Below are 21,532 nucleotides of genomic sequence, written 5' to 3' on the forward strand. Positions count from 1 at the left end.
ATGGTCTTCTGGCCTTTTCAATTTTATTTGTCATACATTTTCCCATGTGATGCGTTAATCATTTGCAAACCAACGATGCCATCATGCCAGGACACGGAAAGCTATCTATCTCTTTATCAGATCTGGAAATTCCCCAAAAATCAAATTTTAAAATGTCAGATAGGGATGTCTCATCAGCATTGTGATTACCTTTAGACAAAAGATTCTTTCAGGATGAATGGCATGGCAAAAGAGGTTTGAGATGAGCAAGTAGTCAACTGATTTCAGGACTGTAGCCCAGGACTCTGCTGATCCTTTAGAACTGTACTGATCTTTGGACTATATTGATCCAGGACTATAAGGATCCATGGCTGTACTAATTCAGGTCTGTACTTGTCCATCAGAACAGGACTCTGTTTGTTTGTTGGAGATATAACATATCATTTGTAATGTCTACCATGTTTACATTATGTATAATATGAGGACAAATATGTAAATTCCAATTATTGTATACTAAAGAGCTCAAGCCTGTTATGTATCTGTTTTACTGCTTCATAAGCATTCTTTCACACCTGTGCTATAACGTGCGTGGCTGCAACTATTTGTGCGTCATAGTCTTGTTTTTTCCAGGCCAAGGTCTTGTCAGCCTCTGAAGGTCAGAGTGTTTAGATCAGCAGCTGATAATAAGGATGTCCCTGACAAATCATAACTTTTCAAACAGAAACAAGGCAGTCCTTTTAGCGAAGGAGATCATCTTTTCTTTTATTGCAGAATGCAGATACATGACTCAGTTATCAGTTAGTCACATCAGTGATAACTGACTGACTTGGTTTTCCAGATGTGTACTTGGCAGCACAAGTTCAAAAAATGTTTTGCAACAGTTTGCTAAACAACCTAAGACCTTTTTAAGGTTGCCATTTTCCTGAAGTGGTTAAACCCGAGTTCCAAAGGACTTTCACCCACCTTAAATGACGTTGATTGATATTCACGGACAAACACATCAATCAAAAGGTTTATTTAGCCCATGTCTCTGAAAGCCTTATTATTCATTACCTGAAATGTTTAAAATGTGTTTTTTCTGTAACGCTTTACTTTGTTAAAAGGTATACCATTCTTCTTATGGTACTTGCAGCCACTCATTCAATACAGGTTAAGGCAAAGCCTTTTTTTTGCAAAATGTCAAACTAAGCTGTATGGATTATGCACGTACAAATTAAATGTTATATAACAGATTAGGAATTTAACATCAGCCTGCCAAAGCCTAAAGTACTCTGCTGTGGGTATGTATTACAGAGAAGTACAAGAGAAAGTACTAAGACTTCAAATATATTTCCCCTGTTTTCAAAGATGCCCTTCTAATGTGACTCTTCTCTCATTGGCTCTGAACAGATGGTGTGCCATTTACAAATGTTGACTAAATCATTTGATTGATTTATTCAGGGTTAATGACTCAGACTGTTAATATTAGCAAAATGTGTGGTCTTATGCAACTTAATGCATTAACAGTGTTTCTTATGTTATTTTTCCTTTGATTTGGGTTTCTTTGATAGAAACGTTTTTCTTCCAGCATTATGGGTTTAGATTCAAGATTTAACATTCAAAGGGCTTAAATGTCATATGCACACAAGCTACAGTGTAAAAATGGCAATGAAAATGAAAAAGTCCCTAGGTCCTTCAACAATACAACATAGACATTAAACAATAAAACAAAGAAAAAATAAAAATAGTGCAAGAAGAAGTCTATATACATGTAAATAGAATATGATATATACAAGAACAGAATGTTAAATTAAATATTGTACTGTCAAATGAAATGAAATACTGTTTATTGTAGTGATAACTACTGTGCTGAATGTGGTTTTACATCAAATGTACATCTGACTGACTGACGCACAGTGCCTCTTTAAAAGATAGTGCCTCAAGGTTTTGATATTGTGCATCCTTCATATTCCAAAACTAATTACATCAAACCAATTGACACGCCGTCATGCCGGGGCTTTTTGTGAGTCCTGGGTCCTTGCGTAGTTCCCCACTTTGCCCAATTCTCTATCAAGATTTGTCACTGATGAATCACATGAAAGAGGCTGTTTTTCCCTCTGTTGATCTACTCCCCCTTATAGCGTCACATCCTTCTTTATGAAGCGTGATTTCTTCCTCTCTATCTGCTTTTTTTATGGAGACGAAGATGGAAGGGAAGACCTTCGGTTGGCTGGTGTAGGCCAGATTGTGTGAGTGGGTGGGTGGTGTGTTTGCTGGGTCACGATGCGATACACTGCCTCTTCTGTTTGTGGTGGCGTGATGGCGCCTGAGCTCCCTGATCATAAAAAAAGACCTTTAGGTGCTAAGATCTGAGTGCATTTCCCTAAACGCCTCCTGATAATGATTGGCTTTCATATGTACTGTATTCAAGGTCTCCATCAATAGAGTGGTGAACTACTGTTGATACCTCAGTACTATTCACTATTACTTTTTATGTTTACTTACTTTTTAGAATACTGCTACTTTTTTTTACATGGCTGTGTATGGATTTGATTTTCTTTTTTTTTATGTGTGCTTGCCTCTATATATAATGTTACTATACTAATCTTATTTGTTCCTTTTGTCTGCACTGTCTGTTTGCTGTAACACTGTAAATTCCCTTTCTGTGGGACAAATGAGGGGTTTCTAATTCTGATTGTGAAACCTGTGTTGTAATAAGAGTGAACTGTGTTGCACTGATTTGTAATGATGTGATATATTAATGAAATAAGGACACATTTTTGGAAAATAACTCAAATTAATCAATAGGCCATAGTGTCACTCTCACTATAATATTCAATATAATCATTGGGGGAACCTAACAGGTAAAGATAAAACTTTATCAGCCAATATAAACACTTCAAATTTAAACTGGATTATTTAAATTAAATTACCTGAACAGAACACCCTTCTCCATCAGCATTGTGTTTCAATCCACCACCCCTCTAGAGCATAATCCATTTTTAATTACATAACGTAGTCACAAGAACCACCATCATCCATTGTGACTACATTGTGACATAGCTGATGATTTAGCTTTGGCTTTCTGCCCTTGGTCTGCTGACAGCAGTTGTTGCTTTTATTCCTGGAAAGAAGGAAGATGGGAGGCTCCCTTATTAGCTGCTTGCATTATGCTAGGCTGTAATTAAGTGTATTATTCAGAGGCATCTGAATAAAAGCCACCAACTGAGCCATTGACCAGCCTTCTTTGTCAGTGCCCTCCACTTCCTTTTATAAGAACAGGGGCCCCTCATACATTGGTTTCCTTGCTCATCATGATTCATGAGATTACAGTCATTTTACATTTTTACATTATTGGTACAGCTAGCTTTTGCAGTAATCACTACTTGTCTTCCACTGATTCTCTTCAAGGCAAAGGTTGGTTTGATTATAGTTTTATAAAAACAACTAATGTGGGTATTATATTTAGACAATCATAAGTGCTATTTCTTGTTACAATTATTGATCATATGTATAAGATTTATGGTTTACATTTACAGGGCCTCAATACAATACAATTTTGCTTTATTATGGTTTGTTGATGTTAAGCAGTATGCAAAACAGGCCCCACCCTGGTGTGCAAACAGTAGTTTTTTATATTGGATGGAGCATCGTGTGATGTGGCAAAGACTTGTGTATAAGCACAATGTGTATGTACCAAGTTGTTAACACGTAAAACGTAAACATCACAAGTTAATCATTTTTTTAAAGCCACCCCACTAGCACAATACACAGGTCCTACTGTAGATCTCAAGAGAGACAACCCTGCTGCCATATAAGGTAATGGGCGGTCGCTGAAAACCAACTACCCCGTTATGATTGGAGAGCCGGTCTGACATGACCGGGTTTTTTTCAATTATCATCGATGCTGATTGGTCGGCCGACTTGGTCCGATTTCGGCTCATTATCTTAATCAGCCGTGGATGGAGTGAAAGAGAAAAATAGCAGAAGCAAAACAGGAACGGTGGAGTGGTGGACCGTCGTTTCTACACGAACCGACGACCACTGGCCGAGGGAACAATGCTTGAAAACAAGAGAGAGAGATTTAAAACCTTTCTCAAGAAGATCGACGAAAAGGCCATCGTCAGAATTAAGCACTTAATGAAAGAAAGGTGAGCGAATGTAGCTAGCTGAACCGCTATCTGCCGGTGATCAGCATCAGCCAGAGGATGCTAACGGTTAGCATGTGTTTGAAGACAACAACCTGCCTAATATGATTCAATTGTTAGCCTTGTAAGATTGCATTTAACACAGAACGGAGAAGTATCGTTTAGAACTGTAACTGAACTGTGCATAAGGTATTTGGTATTTCAATCGACGAGTACCGTTAGATTATGCTAGCAGGTTAGCCATCTGCCTGGCTATGGGTGTGAAGGCATTTCAATTAATGTTACACATGGCTAACAGTGATATCATCAATTACACTATAAAAACAGTCATTTCTATTAATTGTTGTCTACTGAGTTATAATATATAGTGGTAGGTGCTGGCTGGTGATAGCCTATTTGTAATATTTTTCTGGTAAGTGGTGTCATTGGTTTATTGTACTGCTAAGCTTATTTGCAAGTGTTTACACAGACACAGTCCAGGCAGGGGAATTGACTTGTTACTATTTTGATTGGGCTATTTCCAAGAACACAATGGTTGACCCACATCAGCCCAAGTGCTGTCATGCTTGTGTTGTTGGAGACTAGTAGCTGGCTAATCTGTTCCAGGCAGCGTTTATAAACATCGTTACAAATGGAAGAGTTGCATAAAGACAGGCTGGTCCAGGTCTGGAACATTCTTAATCTCGTCTGTGCCTCCTGCTCAGAAATCATAACTTTATCCACTGGCCTATGTGGGTCAGAATGGTGTAACTTCTTGTCCTTCTGTCATGGATGATCCAGCCTTTCCTATAGACCAAGTACAGAGCACTCTTGCAGAGGTGCATATAGGCCTACACGTTGACTCTTTTAAACATGCACACATAGATTGTGTTACCCCCAGGGAAACACACTGGTCACACATAGGAACACGTCTAGGTTTTCTCTGAAGAACTATATTTAGCTCCCTTGAGTCGACCACAGGTGGTACATGGTGTTATATAAATTCTCCCTGTTTCTCACTGTTGGTACTTCTTGTCCTCTGAGCTTCACCTTTCATTTGCCTCCCCATAGATAGCCATTTGCTCGAGTAAAGGAGCCATGCCAATCAGACATAGCTATGATGTGTCTGTAGAACGGTATGTGTGTGTTTAGGGGGGGTGGATTATCTGTTTCTACAACAGTCACACACTTTAATGACAGTGTTGTTGCAATGGCCTCAGTAAGCTATGGCTTTTCTAAATGCAACATCTATCCTTTCTACAAGTCATTTCATCCACTAATGCTCTAGTAGGAATGCCCTTTAAATACTGTAATCTTCCCCATTAAAACGCTATAGTAGCCAAGAAGTTTGATGTAGCAAATGAGTACACCACGTAAATGTGTAGCCAACTTATTGGGTTCACTGCATACAGGTTTGCAATGCACACACTGGCAACAATATGAATAGCCTTGTTTAAATGGGCAAGAACCTACTGCTGCATCCTGTTAAGATGGAGGAGCCTAGAATAGTCTGGGTGGGGCAGCTTTGAAGGCGTTCTGCTGGCTCCAGGAAGATGCTCCCAGGACACAGCTTCCTTGCTGCTGTGGGCAGCATAGACTGTGTAGGTCTAAATTACGAGATTTGCTGCAGGCGTAGGGGAAAAGCCAAGTTAGAGGATGAAAACCACATCAGCAGGACTGTCTATTGCTAAATAAAGAGTTGCGTATTTACCAGCTGGTCACAGTTGAAGTTATGTGTAGCCTTTGTCAGGCTAGTGCTAATGGCCACTCCTTTGCCCTTGTCACAGAGTCAAGAAAAAGCTATATTCTTCTCAGCTGTTTCTCCTTTTGGTTCTCACGGTAGCCTGGGGAATTCCACCTAAAGTAGTTGCCATAGGTCAGACTTGCAAGCTTAGCTCAGAGGCTTGGTGTTCTCCTCAGCTTTGATCACCAAGATTGCATAATGTACAGTTCTTATAAACTAAACATTGATTTTAAGAGCAATTGTGCCCTTTTGGAAAGTGGGCGTACTGCCTTGGGATCACTGCCCTAATGTAAACTGCTTATTATGGTTTAGGGAATCTGTATGAAAAACGTTGTCCCCCATGTTATGTCATTTTATTCGTCACAAAAAATGTTGAAGGTAAAGCTGCTCTGTTAAATGTTGTCAGTGACTGCAGTGATGGATGGCTTCAACCATACACTGCACTGGCTTGCACCAGGTTTTCAGGTGTACAAGTAACTGTTGATTTAATTTAGCCTCTTAATGGCTTTGCTGCATGTAGTGCTTATGGATATAAACCGGATTTCTGAGGAGCAGGGATGAACAGAATTCTACTGTGGATAAAATAGAAGCCCCCTTGTACACGGTAGACTAACCTACTTTTACTTTTCCCAATTTTAAAGTCAGGTGGGATTTCAGCAACCACCACAACACGTCACCAACCCCCCCCTCACATGCGTGGTTGCTGGAAGTACTCTGTTTCCTGAAGAAAGACCCTCTGTCTATGGGCCCAGTTTGCAAAAAGGAACTAGAGGGAGATGCTGCATGCTCAAGGCCACATGACTTCCCACTCAAACACACACACAGTTATTCTGAAACACATGCACACAGATGCGTTCTCTGTTCCCGTTGGCACACATGAACACACAGTTTTCCTGCAGACTGAGCCCTGGCAGGAAGCCACACATGGCCTGTTATTTTGCAATAACCACAGGCTCGCTTCCCTGCTCTTCCTAACGGCTATATTCAAGCTTGCATACATAAATACATGCAAAGACGCATAACCATTTTCAGTCACTCATTATAATACTATTTTCTCTTGTCTTCAATTCTTTTTTAAAAATAAATTAGAAAACTAAATGAAAGCTCAGATGCTGTGTACGTGGTTGCATACATCTTAACTGTACCCTTTGGATTTGTAAAGCACAGCTGCAACAATCTGTTGTTGGCAGTGGAATAGACTGTTTCTGAGGGGTTGATGGGGAATCAGCTGTTCAAATGACAACAATTATCCAGAAGATGGTGCCCTCACACTATCTTGTCGAGCAAATTCTCTGGCAATCTACATTTAGTTGAAGTAAAACCTTTGTCAGCCTTGCATGTGAACTGTGAGTGTGTTGTTAGCGGTGATGTTGCCTGTGGGAAAGCTTTTACATAAGCATTCTATACTGAAGCAATTTCGCCTTAATGGCGGTAGCACTGCAAAGCTGACGTGGCTGATTCCTGAGGCAGGACTCCTGGGATCGTATATCTCATCATGAGGCTGCCAACAAATGCGTCATAACTCTGCACCAATGGGAGTTATTCTGCCAGCTGGAATGTCCTGTGCTCCATAAGTCATCCCTCACCTCTTTAGTTCAACCTAGGCTCCAGTGAATTTAAACATATGCATCTTTTATAAGCTTAGTTGAGATTTAATATATAACTTTCTGGTTATTTATTTGTAACTATTAAAGAAATGTGATCGCTGTATTGTATCATAAAGGGGCCGCTGTCAGTCTTCCCTCATACTATTCAAGTATGTTTACCGTAGCTTACTAAAGTTTATTACAAAAAATGTCCATCAAACTGTCAGTCACAAATTGTTCATGTTCATACTCCAGTGGAAGTTAATTATCCAATTAATGTTAGGGATTAAATAAGAGTGCTATTTAAGGAACAAATGTGAACAAGGCTTTCTTGAGAAGTGCAAGTCTTATCTGGAGATAAAATGGAGACTGACAAACACGAGGGAGAATTGATCATGGCTGTGTGTTTGGGCCGCTTACTTTTGAATGTATTGTGTAAGGGGAAATATATTAGTATCTCCTTTTGTAAACTTGTGTGAAATTCTATTATCTAAACCCTTATCATGCTTAAATGCCACAAGTATTAACTCGGAATAACACTAATAATTAGACGGTTTCAGTTCAGAAAGGGTCAAAGGGCTCCGGCAATTCACATAGATTATATTTTAAAATGTATTTATAACAGCCGTCCCTCTTTGTTGATCGTGCAACTTGATGGCAAGAGGTATAGAGTAAAAACTTGGCAGGTGGTGAGAAAGGAGAGTAAAGCAGAGGTATGGTGGTTATATTAGGAATTATGTCATGAGTGCAGCTGGACTTTATCTGCCTGCTTGAATTTCCTGGCTGGTGATCTCACCAGGTATAGAAATAGTTTGAGGAACGTCAGCTGAGGTTCAAACAAGGCTCTGTTGCATCAAGAGTATGGAGTAAATGTAATTATCTGTTGACTGTTTTGCATAATGTATTCTTCTGAGCTTTCCTCCCTTTTTCCCTCTGGTTGGACACAAGTATTCATGCGTGTGATGGCTCCATTAACACCACCAACAAAGAGTATGCACTGCCCTTGTTATGCACAATGACCTGGCTGGCTTCTAAAGCAATCTAACTGTTGTTATTGAGAACTGGCTATTGTCCTTCTAAACTGAGAATAACCTGGCAAAGTTTCTCTCAACCCCACCTTTCAACCACCCACCCCCTACTGTTGTAGCTGTCTTCCCGACAACACAGAAAGAGAAAGGACCCCGATGGACAAAGCTTGGGAGGGCATTTCAGGCTAAAACCACAGACTGTCTCTTTTGTCCTCCTCTTTCTCGGTTAACTTTTTCCACGTCGTTTTACTTGCACTATCTTCATGTCGGGCTCTTTGGTGCTTTAGACATTGCAGTAAAACAGACCTTTACACCCTTTGGAATTGGCTTGCGATGCTCTGGGTCCAAGTGCAAAAGCTACAAACCGCCATACTCATTTGGCTGCCTCGACAAGCGTTGGCCACACGCTTTCAGAGATTGGTGGTCATGGAGAAAGGGAAAGGCTTGCTTAACCAACAGGGTGCTGTGGCCGGTTCTCATTTCTCCGTGGATCAGGAAAGGTAAGGCGAGCAAATGTTTCACGTTTCTAAAATCAGCCCTAAACCGTCTCTAAAAGGATAATACTCATTTGAGAAACGTTAACTAAATGTAGGATTATTGGTTGTCTACTTTTTCTCCCTATTATAAAACAAAGGCTGGCTAATGTGGGAAAACATTTTTGCAATGTTTTTGTTTCTGTAATGTAATCTTTGTTCTTCAAATACAAACATAATGTGATCAACAGCCCATTTTCCTGACAAAGTTGCCTTTTTTTAGTTTTCCCTATGTAAATCTGGAAAGTGTGCTAGCAAAGCAGTGGTCACAGTCTAGACGGTGTTTTGTGTAAGTCTCTGAAGATATACCAGAACAAGAGCGATTAAGAAATGGATCATGTGTGCGCCAGTAATCTCCATTTCATGGAACATGTCATCATGGGATGTTGCTGTTTGTTTTGTACATGCAACATGGATAACACATTAAAGGCGTCACAGACCTTGTTGTTTATAATGGCAGTTGCATTGTATAAAGTACTATAATGTCAACGACGGCCTGATCGTTTCTGAAAAAATGCTATAAATGATGTGTGGAGATTCGTTCCCAATCCAAAGTATCATGTTCTTTCAAAAGTATTGTGGTGCTAAAGAGATTTTCAACTTTAAAAAAAAAAAGTGTTTGGTACTTGCTAAGTGACATTCTGATCATTTGAGCATATTGTTTCAGATGAAATGGAAATGTTGCAGAAATTCTTCTCAAATATGGTAAATCATTTCATATTGCAATATTGGTCAAAAATAATTCCAAATTCCTTATAAAGTTAATATCCAAAAGCAAGTCTCAAAATGCCCCTATCATCATGTCCATTTTGAATCCACTTCTGCGTAGAATTGAATTAGCCTATGTCTGCTTCAAGATATAAAAAGTGTTTGTACAACACTTGAATACGTAAGGTGGCGTAACCCATTCTATATGTGCTCCAACGAGGAAGGAATCAAGTCAGAAGTCAAGGCCATTACACACCCATTTCAAGGCAGGCCACCTCCTGCTTGGTCAATATGAAGTCCTTAAAAAAGACTTTCATGCAGTCGATAATTTATTTAAGATCTAGATTTTATTTCCACATTACAACCTTTTGGATGTTACCCTGGCAGTTGTCATGCACTCTTACCCCTTGATTGCTTTGGCCTTGAACACTTTTATAGGTTTTCAGGCTGACTCAGTTTCTTCTTTATTGGCATGACATGTTCTGTCCTTTTTTATTTCACTGGAAGATATTACATAGTCATATCGGTTTTTCTTTTTTAAACTTTTTTTCCTTCTCTGTGAATTGTTTTTATACAGAACAACTTGCTAGTATAAAGACTATGCCAGTATTTACTGGAACCTCTGCAATGAACATTATACACGGGAGAGTTTAGTGGCAGACTGCCAGACTGTTTGTGTGTATTGACTGCATGTTAATAAAGCTAAAGATGGCTGTACTCTGGTGTCTGTCATCAAAGTTATACATAGACTTTTCTGTGACAACATACTACTTAACTCAATCCACAAAACCTCCCTCATCTGTGGGAAAATTGCAACATTTTAAGTGTTTTTAAGCACACGGCACAAGAGCTGTAGGCTGCCAGAGCGTTACAGGAAGCGCCTTTTAACGCAATCTTGTTAATGGTTACGGTTAGTTCTGAGTAAAGAGAGGAAGTTGTAGAGAAATTCAAACAGTTGTTAGTCTTTACATAGTGCTTATTGGCCTGAGACTTTAACCCCCTGCCTAGGAAATTGGGTCATTGTGCATATTTGAACAGAAAAACAACTGGTCAACGGGTCAACCTGTTTATAGAATTGTTCTCAGTGTTTTTGCTTAGTCTAGAGCCTACTTTCCCCAACGTTTACTCGCTGCTTTGGATATTATTCGGTTTTTATATTTTAGAATAAAGAACTTCAATTAAATAAATAACAGGCTTCATTGTGCATGGTACAATCAGGAAATCATCATCAAAGGAAGTTTTGTTGCTGACTGAATTTGATAATTAGTCTAGACCAATTACAGGGGAGGCCTCCAGGTGAAGCTGCATTTCATGTTCTTCTTTTTCTTTCTGAACTTTATCCAATTACACAGTTGCCGAGAAATTGTTCAATTGTTACTAACAAGTTAAAGAAAGCAGCATTACCTCCCTTTTGTTATCTTGTGCAGGATTAAAGCAGTCTGACACATTCAGTGCACTTCTTCTAAATAACTTTTTGCAATATCATGCTGCCATATGTTAGGTTTGTCACTTTTTTTGTTTAAACTTCTGGTTTCTTATAAAGAAGTTGCAACCATCCTGAATGTGTTTAAGGAAGATTTGAGCTTTTGTTGTTCTGCTATCACCTTGGTAAAATTCTTTGCCTAAGGGGGAACAAATAATGCCCCAAAGCCAGATTGGGCCTGTCAGCATCAACAATAATTTGAATTTCTTACCCACACACAAACTTGCTTTATAAAATCTCTGATCGCGCTTTCCATACCAGAACAAATCCCAACAAGACAGGGTTTTGACGTTGGATAATGGCAATGGGAGATTTTATGGGTTTGGCCTTGTTTTGTCAGCATGTCAGTGCTTGTGTTGTGTGTGTGTGTGTGTCTTTCTTTCTCATGCTTCTCTTGCTCTGGGGAGTGGCTGTATTTGACGTCACCAACTACGGAGTGTCACACCATCCTCAACTCAAACTTGCTTCCTCTTAGAAGCACATTCATAGAGCTATACAGCAACAGCTTTCTCTGGCAGGATATGGCGAGGACACTGACTTAACTACCAGACTCTTTTTGGACCAGATATTTAAAAGCTAAAGGGAACTGTTACATCTTAATGGGGTGATTTATTTATTTTTTAATATCTTACTGACTTTTTGGATCTTTTTAGCTTTGATGGTATGGAGTCAGTGAGTATAGCTTAGAGATAAAGAGCGTTTTGAGTTGGATTCTTTTTTATAACCGCAGGAAATGCCTACTGTTAGTAGGTATATGAGTTTCCGTTCATCAAAGCGATTTAAAGTCACCAGGTAAGGTTGTCTCTGTTTGTCTATAGTAGTTTTCTAAGCTTAAAGTATGCTTGCTTTTTGTTTAAACCAGAAATAGAGGCATCTCTCACTCATGTAGTCATCATTGGTTGCGTAATTAAAAGGTTAAGATTCACGTCTGTAGATTTCATAAGATTCTTTATTCTTCCATGAATTTGTAGCTTGATTGTTCTTGGCTATGGACAGGCATTGGCCTTTTATAAAGAGCGCTTTGCAAATATGTAAATTCAATCAAGTGATTAAAAAAAAGGCCAACGGCTTGTAAATTTAAGTGCATGAGCTTGTAAAGTGGCAAGACGGTGGAATCGTACAGCCACAACTAAAGCACTGACGCAATATTTTTCAATAAAACGCTTTAATCTGGAATTTCCCAACATATAAAGAAACATATTGTCTCTTGTCTCCCAAATCTTAGCCCCCTAATCACATTTAATTTTAACACAATTTAGTAAGACCTCCAAACCAACTCCAAAACCCTAACAATGTAAAGTGTTTATTGGTGTTGAATGATGACACTCTGTGGAGTACGGCATATTGTTATATCCATTTATTTCGAGACATTTAGGTGGTGGCTGGTGTTTATTTTACCGCACAGTCTTTCTCTTTTTGTTTCCATGTCCTCATCATTCATATTCTCTTCAGGTTTTCTTAATGTCACCGATGTATTTCTGAATGGACTTTTTACAGTGGATATGTCGGCTGTGACATTTGAGCTTCATATAGCTGCAAGTAATGGTGCTGTCTTTTCCCCAAATTATTAAGAAAAATCCCACTTGCCTATTTTATGTGCGCATAAAAAGTTTGTAAACTTATATTATGCATGTTGCTAAATCTCTCTTTTTTTTTTTTGTCCTCCAGCAGCTACCCAGTAGAAAGCAGTGGTGGCGGGCTGCCAGCCAAATTGAAGAAAAGCAGGAGCAGCTCCAGCAATGGCAGCATTAAGAAGGCGGAGAGCAGGAAAGCCTTGAGCTTAGAGGCAGCGGAGCTCGAGGTCCAGCAACAGCACAAAACCCTCACCAGACAAGAAGCCATCAGGTAGGACCGAGGGGAAAACACTGGGTGTAAACGAAACCAAGCCTCACAAAAAGTGATGACTCTCGCGGACTCTTAAAGTCTTATCAGGTGTCGGGAAAGCACTATCTCTGTTTCTTCAGAAAATTGCACATTGCATAGAGTGAAGCTATTCTGAAGAGTATCACAAGACCAGAGCTCACCCTAGCTGGCAGGCAGTCGCATGACTGCACAGCTGCTCCACACCGTCTTGTCTTCTCACATGATTCAAATGTGTGAGGTATATTTGGTAGGTATATGGGTGAATATATATTTCATCCCGGATGCTGCCTTTATGACAGAGTGATTGACCTGCTACTTTTAACATACAGCGCAGGAAAAAAAACACTCCAAATTGTTCTTAAATCTTTATCTTGACATGTATGGCGGCCGTTCCAGTGTTTATTGAATTCCAACACAGATTAAAATTGTCAGTAATTTATAGAATACAATAACAAAATAATTTAAAAAACCATTTAACTCAAACATACCTATAAATAATAAAACTAGAGAAAATGATAATGCTGAAGGTGTCTTAATTTTCTCCGGGGCTGTATATTATTATGGATTAAGGAAAATACCAACTCCAACACCTACCAGTTTTCCTTTCTATTCTAAAAAACGATTTTAAACTCGGAACTAAGTTATTTAGGGAGTGATAAAATCAGCAAATGAAGTTTTGTTGCTGTAATTTCTTTTTGGATATAGTGCATGATAAGTTAAAATAAACGTAGATTCAGTTTGGACTACAAAGTAACATTAAAGTACTTTGATGCTCTATTCACTTCTGGTGCCACTTAAAGACGTGGACAAAATAGTTGGTACCCTTCCGTTAAAGCAAGAAAAACCCACACTGAAATAACTTGAAACTGACAAAAGTAATAATAAATAAAACTGTATTGATAAATTACGAATGAAAATCAGACATTGCTTTTGAATTGTGGTTCAACAGAATCATTTAAAAAAACAAAATACTGAAACTGGCCTGGACAAAAATGATCGTACCCTTAGAAAAGACTGAAAATAATTTGACCACAGCGTCATATTAAACTAAAGTGTGTCCTGCAATTAGCATCACAGGTGTCTTCAGACTTGTAATCAGTCAGTCTGCCTTTTTAAAGGGTGAAAAGTAGTCACTGTGCTTATTCGTATCATGGTGTGTACCACACTGAACATGGAGCACAGAAAGCTAAGGAGAGAGTTGTCTCAGGATATTAGAAAGAAAATTATAGCATTTTTAAGACCATTTCCAAGCAGCTTGATGTTCCTGTGACTACAGTTGCACATATTATTCAGAAGTTTAAGGTCCATGGGACTGTAGCTAACTTCCCTGGACGTGGCAGCAAGAGGAAAATTGATGACGAATTGAAGAGACGGATAATACGAATGGTAACCAAAGAACCCCGAGCAACTTCCAAAGAGATTAGAGGTGAACTCCAAGGTCAAGGTACGTCAGTGTCAGATCGCACCATCCGCCGCTGTTTGAGCCAAAGTGGACTTAATGGAAGACGACCAAGGAGGACAACACTGCTGAAAGCGAATCATAAAAAAGCGAGACTGGAATTTGCCACAATGCATGTTGACAAGCCACAAAGCTTCTGGGAGAATGTCCTTTGGACAGATGAGACAAAACTGGAACTTTGTGGCAAGTCACATCAGCTCTACATTATGTTTAGACGCAAAAATGAAGCATACAAAGGAAAGAACACTTTACCCACTGTGAAACATGGAGGCGGCTCGGCTATGTTCTGGGGATGCATCTGGCACAGGGTATGTTGAATCTGTGCAGGGTATCGTGAAATCTCAAGACTATCAAGGCATTCTGGAGCGAAATGTGCTGCCCAGTGTCAGAAAGCTTGGTCTCTTAAAACACACAGCTAAAAACACCCAAGAATGGCTCAGAACAAAACATTGGACTATTCTGAGGTGGCCTTCTATGAGCCCTGATCTAAACCCTATTGAGCATCTGTGGAAGGAGCTGAAACATGCAGTCTGGAGAAGGCACCCTTCAAACATGAGACAGCTGGAGCAGTTTGTTAATGAGGAGTGGGCCAAAATACCTGTCGACAGGTGCAGAAGTCTCATTGAGAGTTACAAAGTCTCTTGATTGCAGTGATTGACTCAAAAGGTTGTCCAACTAAATATTAACTTAAGGATACCATCATTTTTGTCCAGGCCAGTTTCATTATTTAGTTTTTTAAAATGATTCTGTTGAAACACAATTCAAAAGCAATGTCTGATTTTAATTTGTTATTGTTTAATCCATTTTCATTTATTATTGCTTTTGTCAGTTTCAAGTTATTTCAGTGACCATTGTGGGTTTTTCTTTCTTTAACGAAGGGTACCAACAATTTTGTCCTTGTCTTTAAGTACAATTAAAGTCGCGTACAATTTAGTTGTGTAGAAAAAGGAAGAAATTAAATGATGGTAGTGTTCTTGCAAAGCTGTAGCCGCATGAACTGACAGCTGTGATCTTTATCTCTGCAGGTCGCAGACTTTCGATGTTGACAACAGAGTGTTTGAGAGGACGGATGGCACTGGCTCGCAAAGTGTAAGTCTACAACAAACTTTAAGAGATAGGCTAATGATACTTGTAAGACCTTTTGCTGTTCCAGTGCATTTGTTGAATCTAATCTGATACGATGTCCTAATTTCCTTTTTTAAAATGTTCCCTCTTTCAGAGTTTTATGAAGCACAACAAGACATTCCACAAATTGTTTCCAGACATTCCAAAGGACGAAGACTTGATACACGGTGGGTAAACGCAAAGGAGCGCAGACTGACTGTTTTAATGAATGAATCACATGAAACTAAAGGTGATTGTGCTCCTCTTTTCCCAGCATACATCTGTGCCCTGCAGAAGGAAGTGCCCTACCATGGTAGACTGTACATCACTGAGACAAACGCCTGTTTCTACTCCTCAGTTCTGCTCAGAGACACGAAGGTAGGCTTTCCTAGTGGTTTTGAAATCCACTTGAACATTGTGTATATGTAACATCTGAATTTGGATCTTTCTTGCTGGGGTTCATTTCATTGTTCCACCTGTCGTAACAACTTGTGGTTTCGTGCTCTTACAGGTAATTATTCCAGTTTCCTGTATCCATATAGTGAAAAAGCAGAACACAGCTTTGCTGGTACCCAACGCTTTGTCCATTCGCACGACAGACGGAGACAAGGTTGGTTTCTCATTTCCCAGAGTCATGTCACTTAATACGTTTATGATCATACAGTGTATTTAATAAGCATTGTTCGAGCACATTGAACTCGGCTTGTGATGTAATCCAATCAACGCCTGTTTGTTTAATGGTTCAGGTTTGCAGGCACGGCAGATGGTTAATATCCCTCCTTTGATTTTCTATTCCTTCTCATTGTTTAGTACCTGTTCGTGTCCCTGCGGAACAGAGAGTCATGTTATCAGCTGCTGCGTTCAGTGTCTCCGCAGATAGAGGTGAGTTGCCCAGGTCAAATGTTACTTAATTTACAAAACTGAAAATCAAATTGAAAGTAACTTTTCAAAAGTGTTCAATACATTTGTTGATCTAATCATTTCCTTTTGATTCAGGATGGCAGCACAAATAGCAGTCCTGTCTTCTCCTCAGCGGAGAACAGCTTCGACAAGAGCAAACTTGTGGTAAGAGACCCTTTCTCAATAAAGTACACATGTAAAATGCCATGCATTATTGTAATTGGATTCCAATATCACATTTTGAGAGGAAAACATAACTGTGATTGTGATCCGTGCTCTCTTATCTCAGCAGAACTCCAGCCAGTCGAGTCTAGATGACAGCTTCGACCAATTCGATGGCTCTGAGTCTCAATCTTTACGGGACCAGATTCTGCACAGACCCCTCAGAGGTGAGTCCTTTACTCCTCATTAACACGCCAAACATCGGGCGGTGTAAATTTAACAACCAGTCCACAATAGCTGGCTAACATGGATTTCCTTTTCCACATCTCTCTCCCTCCTTCAGAAGCAGTGCCTAATGGCCATGTCCCACCTTTCAGGAGCCTTCACATGCAGCAGAGTGATAGCTCATCCTCAGAAGAACTGTCCATTTCAGGTAAGACCTTCACACTGCCAAGTCCTGAAAAACAAGTTCCTTTACCAAACTTGCTGGTAGAGTAGACAACTGACCACGAATTAGGTGTTTTACGGGCCTATAAAAGTAGCTTTAGTCTTGCAATGATATTAAGAAGTTTTCTCTCTGCCTTAGTGTGCATCTCACTCTCCATTTATTTACTAAATATGCACATACCTTTTGAGCATAAATACCATAACATCGATACTAATGCTTTGTTTATTTTCCTTTTCCATGTTCAGGTGGATCGTGGGTTTGGAGCGTGACGGAAAAGGCCAAGTCCCTGCTGGTTCAGAGAGAGGCCAGCACCCTCAACACTCTACTCTTTATATACTTGATCTTGTGAGTAGCTCTTCCACACTTCAATGTCTTGTCTTCTGCTCTCCCTTCTTCCTCTAATCTTAATCTGCTCCTCACTCTTGAAGTCACACTTCTGTAAGGGAAGGCTGAGGAATGTCAGCAGCCTGGTGTGGTACTAATGAACTAGGTTATCTTGTTGGATCTCATTGCATAAAAATTAATTCCAAGCTTGCAAACCAGGCAGCTAAAATTAAAATTGCACAGCTGTCCCTTAAACCATATGTTTGCTCATTTAATTAAGACTAAAACAATGTTTTTTCCCCCTGCTGCTCACAATAAATAGGCATTCAGTTTGAGGGCTGTAACTGTAATGTTGGTAGACCAATTACACAATTGATACGAAGTGTGACTAGTGATTTTATTGTCTGCTGTTATCTGAGGACTTTAAGAATATATGCTTTAATCCACTGATAAGCTGTTGTTTGTTCTCTTTGTACCTGCTGTTTTCTAACGTCTTTGCCCTTTATCACAGTGAGTGTGACACATATTCTTTGCCTCCTACAGGGTTGTGCTGCTGCTCTTGTCTTCTGGCTACATTGGTTTACGTATCGTGGCCCTGGAGGAACAGCTAACATCCCTAGGGGCCCTGACTGAGTTCACCTTACAAAGCGGGTAAGAAGTACTTCTTTGAATATGAACATCCCTAATAGGATTGTTGCCGAAAAAATAGAACATTGGAAGTTGGCAGCAATGTTTTCCATGCAGTGCGGCGGTTCTGCATCACTACACAGTACCTTTTAAAAAAAAAAAAAAAAATTGATCGGCCTTTTTTGTGCACTGTTCACTACACATTTCTGCCACTCAATGATGTGTAATGAACAGGATACAAGGAAAAACTGAAAACTTACTCTTGTCTCACATTATTATGTATTCCCCATGACAACCTAATCCCTAGTTACAAACGCTTAGAAAAATAAACATATCGTGTCGACCTCAGAATGGCTGTAATGTTGTTTTCAGAGCATATCTACATAGATCTACATTAGCTTTTTCATCTAGTGTTTAAACTGTTGACTTTGCACTCTGGTTGGGACAATAGGCAAATTGATTCCTGTGAAAGGAGTTGCCTCACTTATGTCATTCAGAAATTTTAGGTGTGTATTGAGTTTGCTTTAGATGTGTCACTCAAAACTGGTTCCCTCATGTCTTTTCACAGGTATCAAGACACATAACACTCAGTGACTGAAGGAGAGATTGGTTGACTGATGACTGGAGGATTTTTTTCAACCTCTTCCAGCAGCAGGAGAAAGATTTAATGAACTTTAAGAGTGTGCTCCTTACATGGCCTGTGCTGTTGGCGAGAGTGAAAAAAGGCCGACTTGTGCAATATCAGAGACAACTTGTGAACTTGAAGGGCTATACCTCCTCATATTGCAGTAGACAAACGGACATGCCGCGATTTAAGTCCAACGGAGCCGAGCCAAAATTGAAAACACACTGCCTGGTTGCAGCGTGTCTGTCGTTGAAACCAAAGCCGAGCGGCTCTCGGCAATGTGCCACGCTAGCCAAGCTACGTTATCTGTCGTCCTTCATACAGACACGTCTACCTGAGCATGGGTCTGAACAGGGCTATACCAATCAGCATTAGCCTGCTCTAGTGCTTATTATTGCACCTCCACACCTGAGACGTAGTGCTATGCATAACCAAAGAGGCACACCGTGCACGTCTTCTGCATGTGTGCACAGAGATGATTTTGATACTTCTCTTATTTACCCTTTCATCTATCCATGGAATATTCAAATCTGTCTCTGCCGGGTTTATCTCTCCAAAGGGTTCTTATCTTATCAGCTGTGGTTTGAAATGATGATATCCGAAGCCTCAAAATCAGATCAGTCCATGGAGGCGCGAGACTCTCCTGATGGGCATATCCTTTCTCTCTTTCTCCTATCTAGAACGATCGCAGTATTACTTTCCTGGTCTTTGGCATGATTTAAAGCAGTTTATTGATCAATGCTCAGTTAATTTTTCCCTGCAGCCCCAGCTGTGGATGAATGCATCATCAATGCACACATATTTAAAACGAAAGGACACAAAGAGGTTGTCTCCAAGGCAACAATGTGTTTTTGTGTACGACTTTTTTATGACTCTCGTCTTTAAGAGTACATTTCAAATGTGTCTTTATCTATGATAGGCCTCTTGAACACCCAAGTGGCGTTTATAGAATTTTCAGGTTCATTTAAAGTAGCATTGATAATGTATTTTTAATGCTTATGCCTGTGTCTGCAATATCGACACTCAACTGATACTGTATATGCATTCTCCTGCTTGTCAACGGAAGGGGAGAATTGCAAACCACACTCCCAAGGTCCAAGTTTTCAGCCGCGAAACGAGTGGTCCCAAGAAGAAATTTCAATATGCAACACATTATTATGCATGGCAAAATGTCATTTATCTTTTGTGTGGCGTTTTTAAATGCAGTTTGATGTTTGTGGGGAAGAAATTGTGTTGGACAAAGAAATCAAAAAAGATTTGAGTGAAAGAAACTGCTCAATCGAATGAGCGCACTTTAAAAAAGAAACGTATTGTGCCTGTCACAATCAGACATTGTGTCTCGGTTTGAGAAGAAATGGCAAAGCTGGTGTCTGTGGTATCTGATGGTGCTAAGACGGTGCTTTAATTGTTTTTCACTCAGGGGTGGTGGGCACTACCTGCCACATGGTTTTAGATCATCGTCGTCTTGTCTTTTTGTCATTACAATGTCTAGTGGTTGTGATGGGGTTCATATTTTGTACATCTTGGCTTTGGTGTTTTCACAAATGTCCCTTTTTAAGAAAGAATACTTCATTGAGATGGACTTGACTCTACTAATTGAGTGATTCAACTGTTTTCAGATACTCAGATTGCTCCCCCCCCATATGAACTTTTAAAACAAACCATACAATGCATATCCACCCTCCATCTCAATGGTTTAACACCACTGTTGTTGTGGAAGCTGTTCTTACCAAGTGTTATAAGTTGTTTTACTCTTACCTGTGTAAACAGTTATATTCCTATGTTCAGCTAAGGTGAAAGTCAACATGTGATAAACAGTACTGTCATTTCCTATAACGCCTCCACCAGGGGGCAGCACACACATCCACTGTCCTTGAATGGACTCAATGCAAGAATCCGAATAAAGGCAGTATTTGAGTGGTTTTGCACTATTCAAAGTGTTGTAAATAATTTTGTATCAAATGTTAATGTCCTTAATTCTACTATGGTCCTCTATATATTTATTTGCATTCTGTGTAATTCAAAGTAGTCTCTGTGAGATGGCTTTGCTATTTGTTCAAAATAAATCAAATGTTGCGAAGTAAATCATGATTCGTTTTTTTCTTCAAATGAATGGAAACATAACTTGATCTAATAACGTTTTTTGGAGTGGTAAAGATCAATTGGAGTGAAAGCATTAGTTGTGGAACAACTAACTGTTTCTCTGGAGTTTTGTAAATACTTTTACACTTAAGGCTGACATACCTTTTCTTTGAATTATAAAGTCCAATGTGATTGCTTTTAAAAAAAAGGTCTGACCACTCCAATGTTTTCTTGAATCTCAATCTCTACGTGTATGGCAGCCATTCCAATCCAATGTCTGTTGAATTCCAACACACAAATGTTGTCAGTAGTTAAAAATCATAAATTGTACTCAAACTCATACCTATAATTCGTAAAAACCAGAGAAACAGATACTTTTGCAGTGCTATCTTATTGTCTTTCAGAGCTTTGTGTAAATGTGTCCTTAAAGGGCAAAACATATTTTCAGATCTGAGTTGAAGAAATATACAAAATGCAGCAACTCCAGTGGTCTGTCACTCACAGAAGTGAGTTTTAAATGTTATCTAAATATTTAAATCTCCTGTTAAAGTTGCTCTCCTGTACTGTTGACTGAGCTGTGGATTTGGCCTTCTCTTCGGAGTTGTTGCGCTTCCTCTGTGACATTTACCCACCATCTAGTGGACAATCAGATATTGCAGTAGAAAACTAAAACACAATAGAATGGACATTTTAGTTCTGACACGTGGCACAGAGCATCAAGGTATGACAGCAAGCCCTAATGTGTTTTTATGTAGTTTAAATGTTTTATAA

General features: G+C 39.5%; 1 protein-coding gene across 9 annotated transcripts; it reads left to right on the forward strand.

Annotated features, from left to right (window-relative positions):
- Positions 1-3,901: 3,901 nt before the first annotated feature.
- Positions 3,902-20,764, forward strand: si:zfos-943e10.1 (GRAM domain-containing protein 2B). Of its 9 annotated transcripts, none has more exons than XM_063891455.1 (13): positions 3,902-4,109; positions 12,839-13,012; positions 15,515-15,578; positions 15,709-15,781; positions 15,868-15,971; positions 16,105-16,203; positions 16,404-16,475; positions 16,590-16,658; positions 16,783-16,882; positions 16,999-17,088; positions 17,349-17,448; positions 17,971-18,078; positions 18,623-20,764. In XM_063891455.1, the coding sequence occupies exons 1-13, from the start codon at positions 4,018-4,020 to the stop codon at positions 18,636-18,638; spliced, it is 1,161 nt and encodes a 386-aa protein (XP_063747525.1). In that variant the 5' UTR covers positions 3,902-4,017; the 3' UTR covers positions 18,639-20,764. The 9 variants fall into 9 exon arrangements, with proteins under 9 accessions (XP_063747525.1, XP_063747526.1, XP_063747523.1 ...); XM_063891456.1 differs by having other exon boundaries at positions 16,786-16,882; XM_063891453.1 differs by having other exon boundaries at positions 3,903-4,109; positions 12,836-13,012.
- Positions 20,765-21,532: the final 768 nt, after the last annotated feature.

This window comes from Eleginops maclovinus, chromosome 9 (genome assembly GCF_036324505.1).
Source record: "Eleginops maclovinus isolate JMC-PN-2008 ecotype Puerto Natales chromosome 9, JC_Emac_rtc_rv5, whole genome shotgun sequence".
In the NCBI taxonomy this organism is placed as follows: Eukaryota; Metazoa; Chordata; class Actinopteri; order Perciformes; family Eleginopidae; genus Eleginops; species Eleginops maclovinus.

Coding starts and splice junctions, on each gene's coding strand:
- si:zfos-943e10.1 (XM_063891453.1), top strand. CDS start 4,018: ATGCTTGAAAACAAGAGAGAGAGATTTAAAACCTTTCTCAAGAAGATC. Junction 16,476..16,589: donor CAGTGTCTCCGCAGATAGAG/GTGAGTTGCCCA, acceptor CTTTTGATTCAG/GATGGCAGCACAAATAGCAG. Junction 17,449..17,970: donor CTCTTTATATACTTGATCTT/GTGAGTAGCTCT, acceptor TGCCTCCTACAG/GGTTGTGCTGCTGCTCTTGT.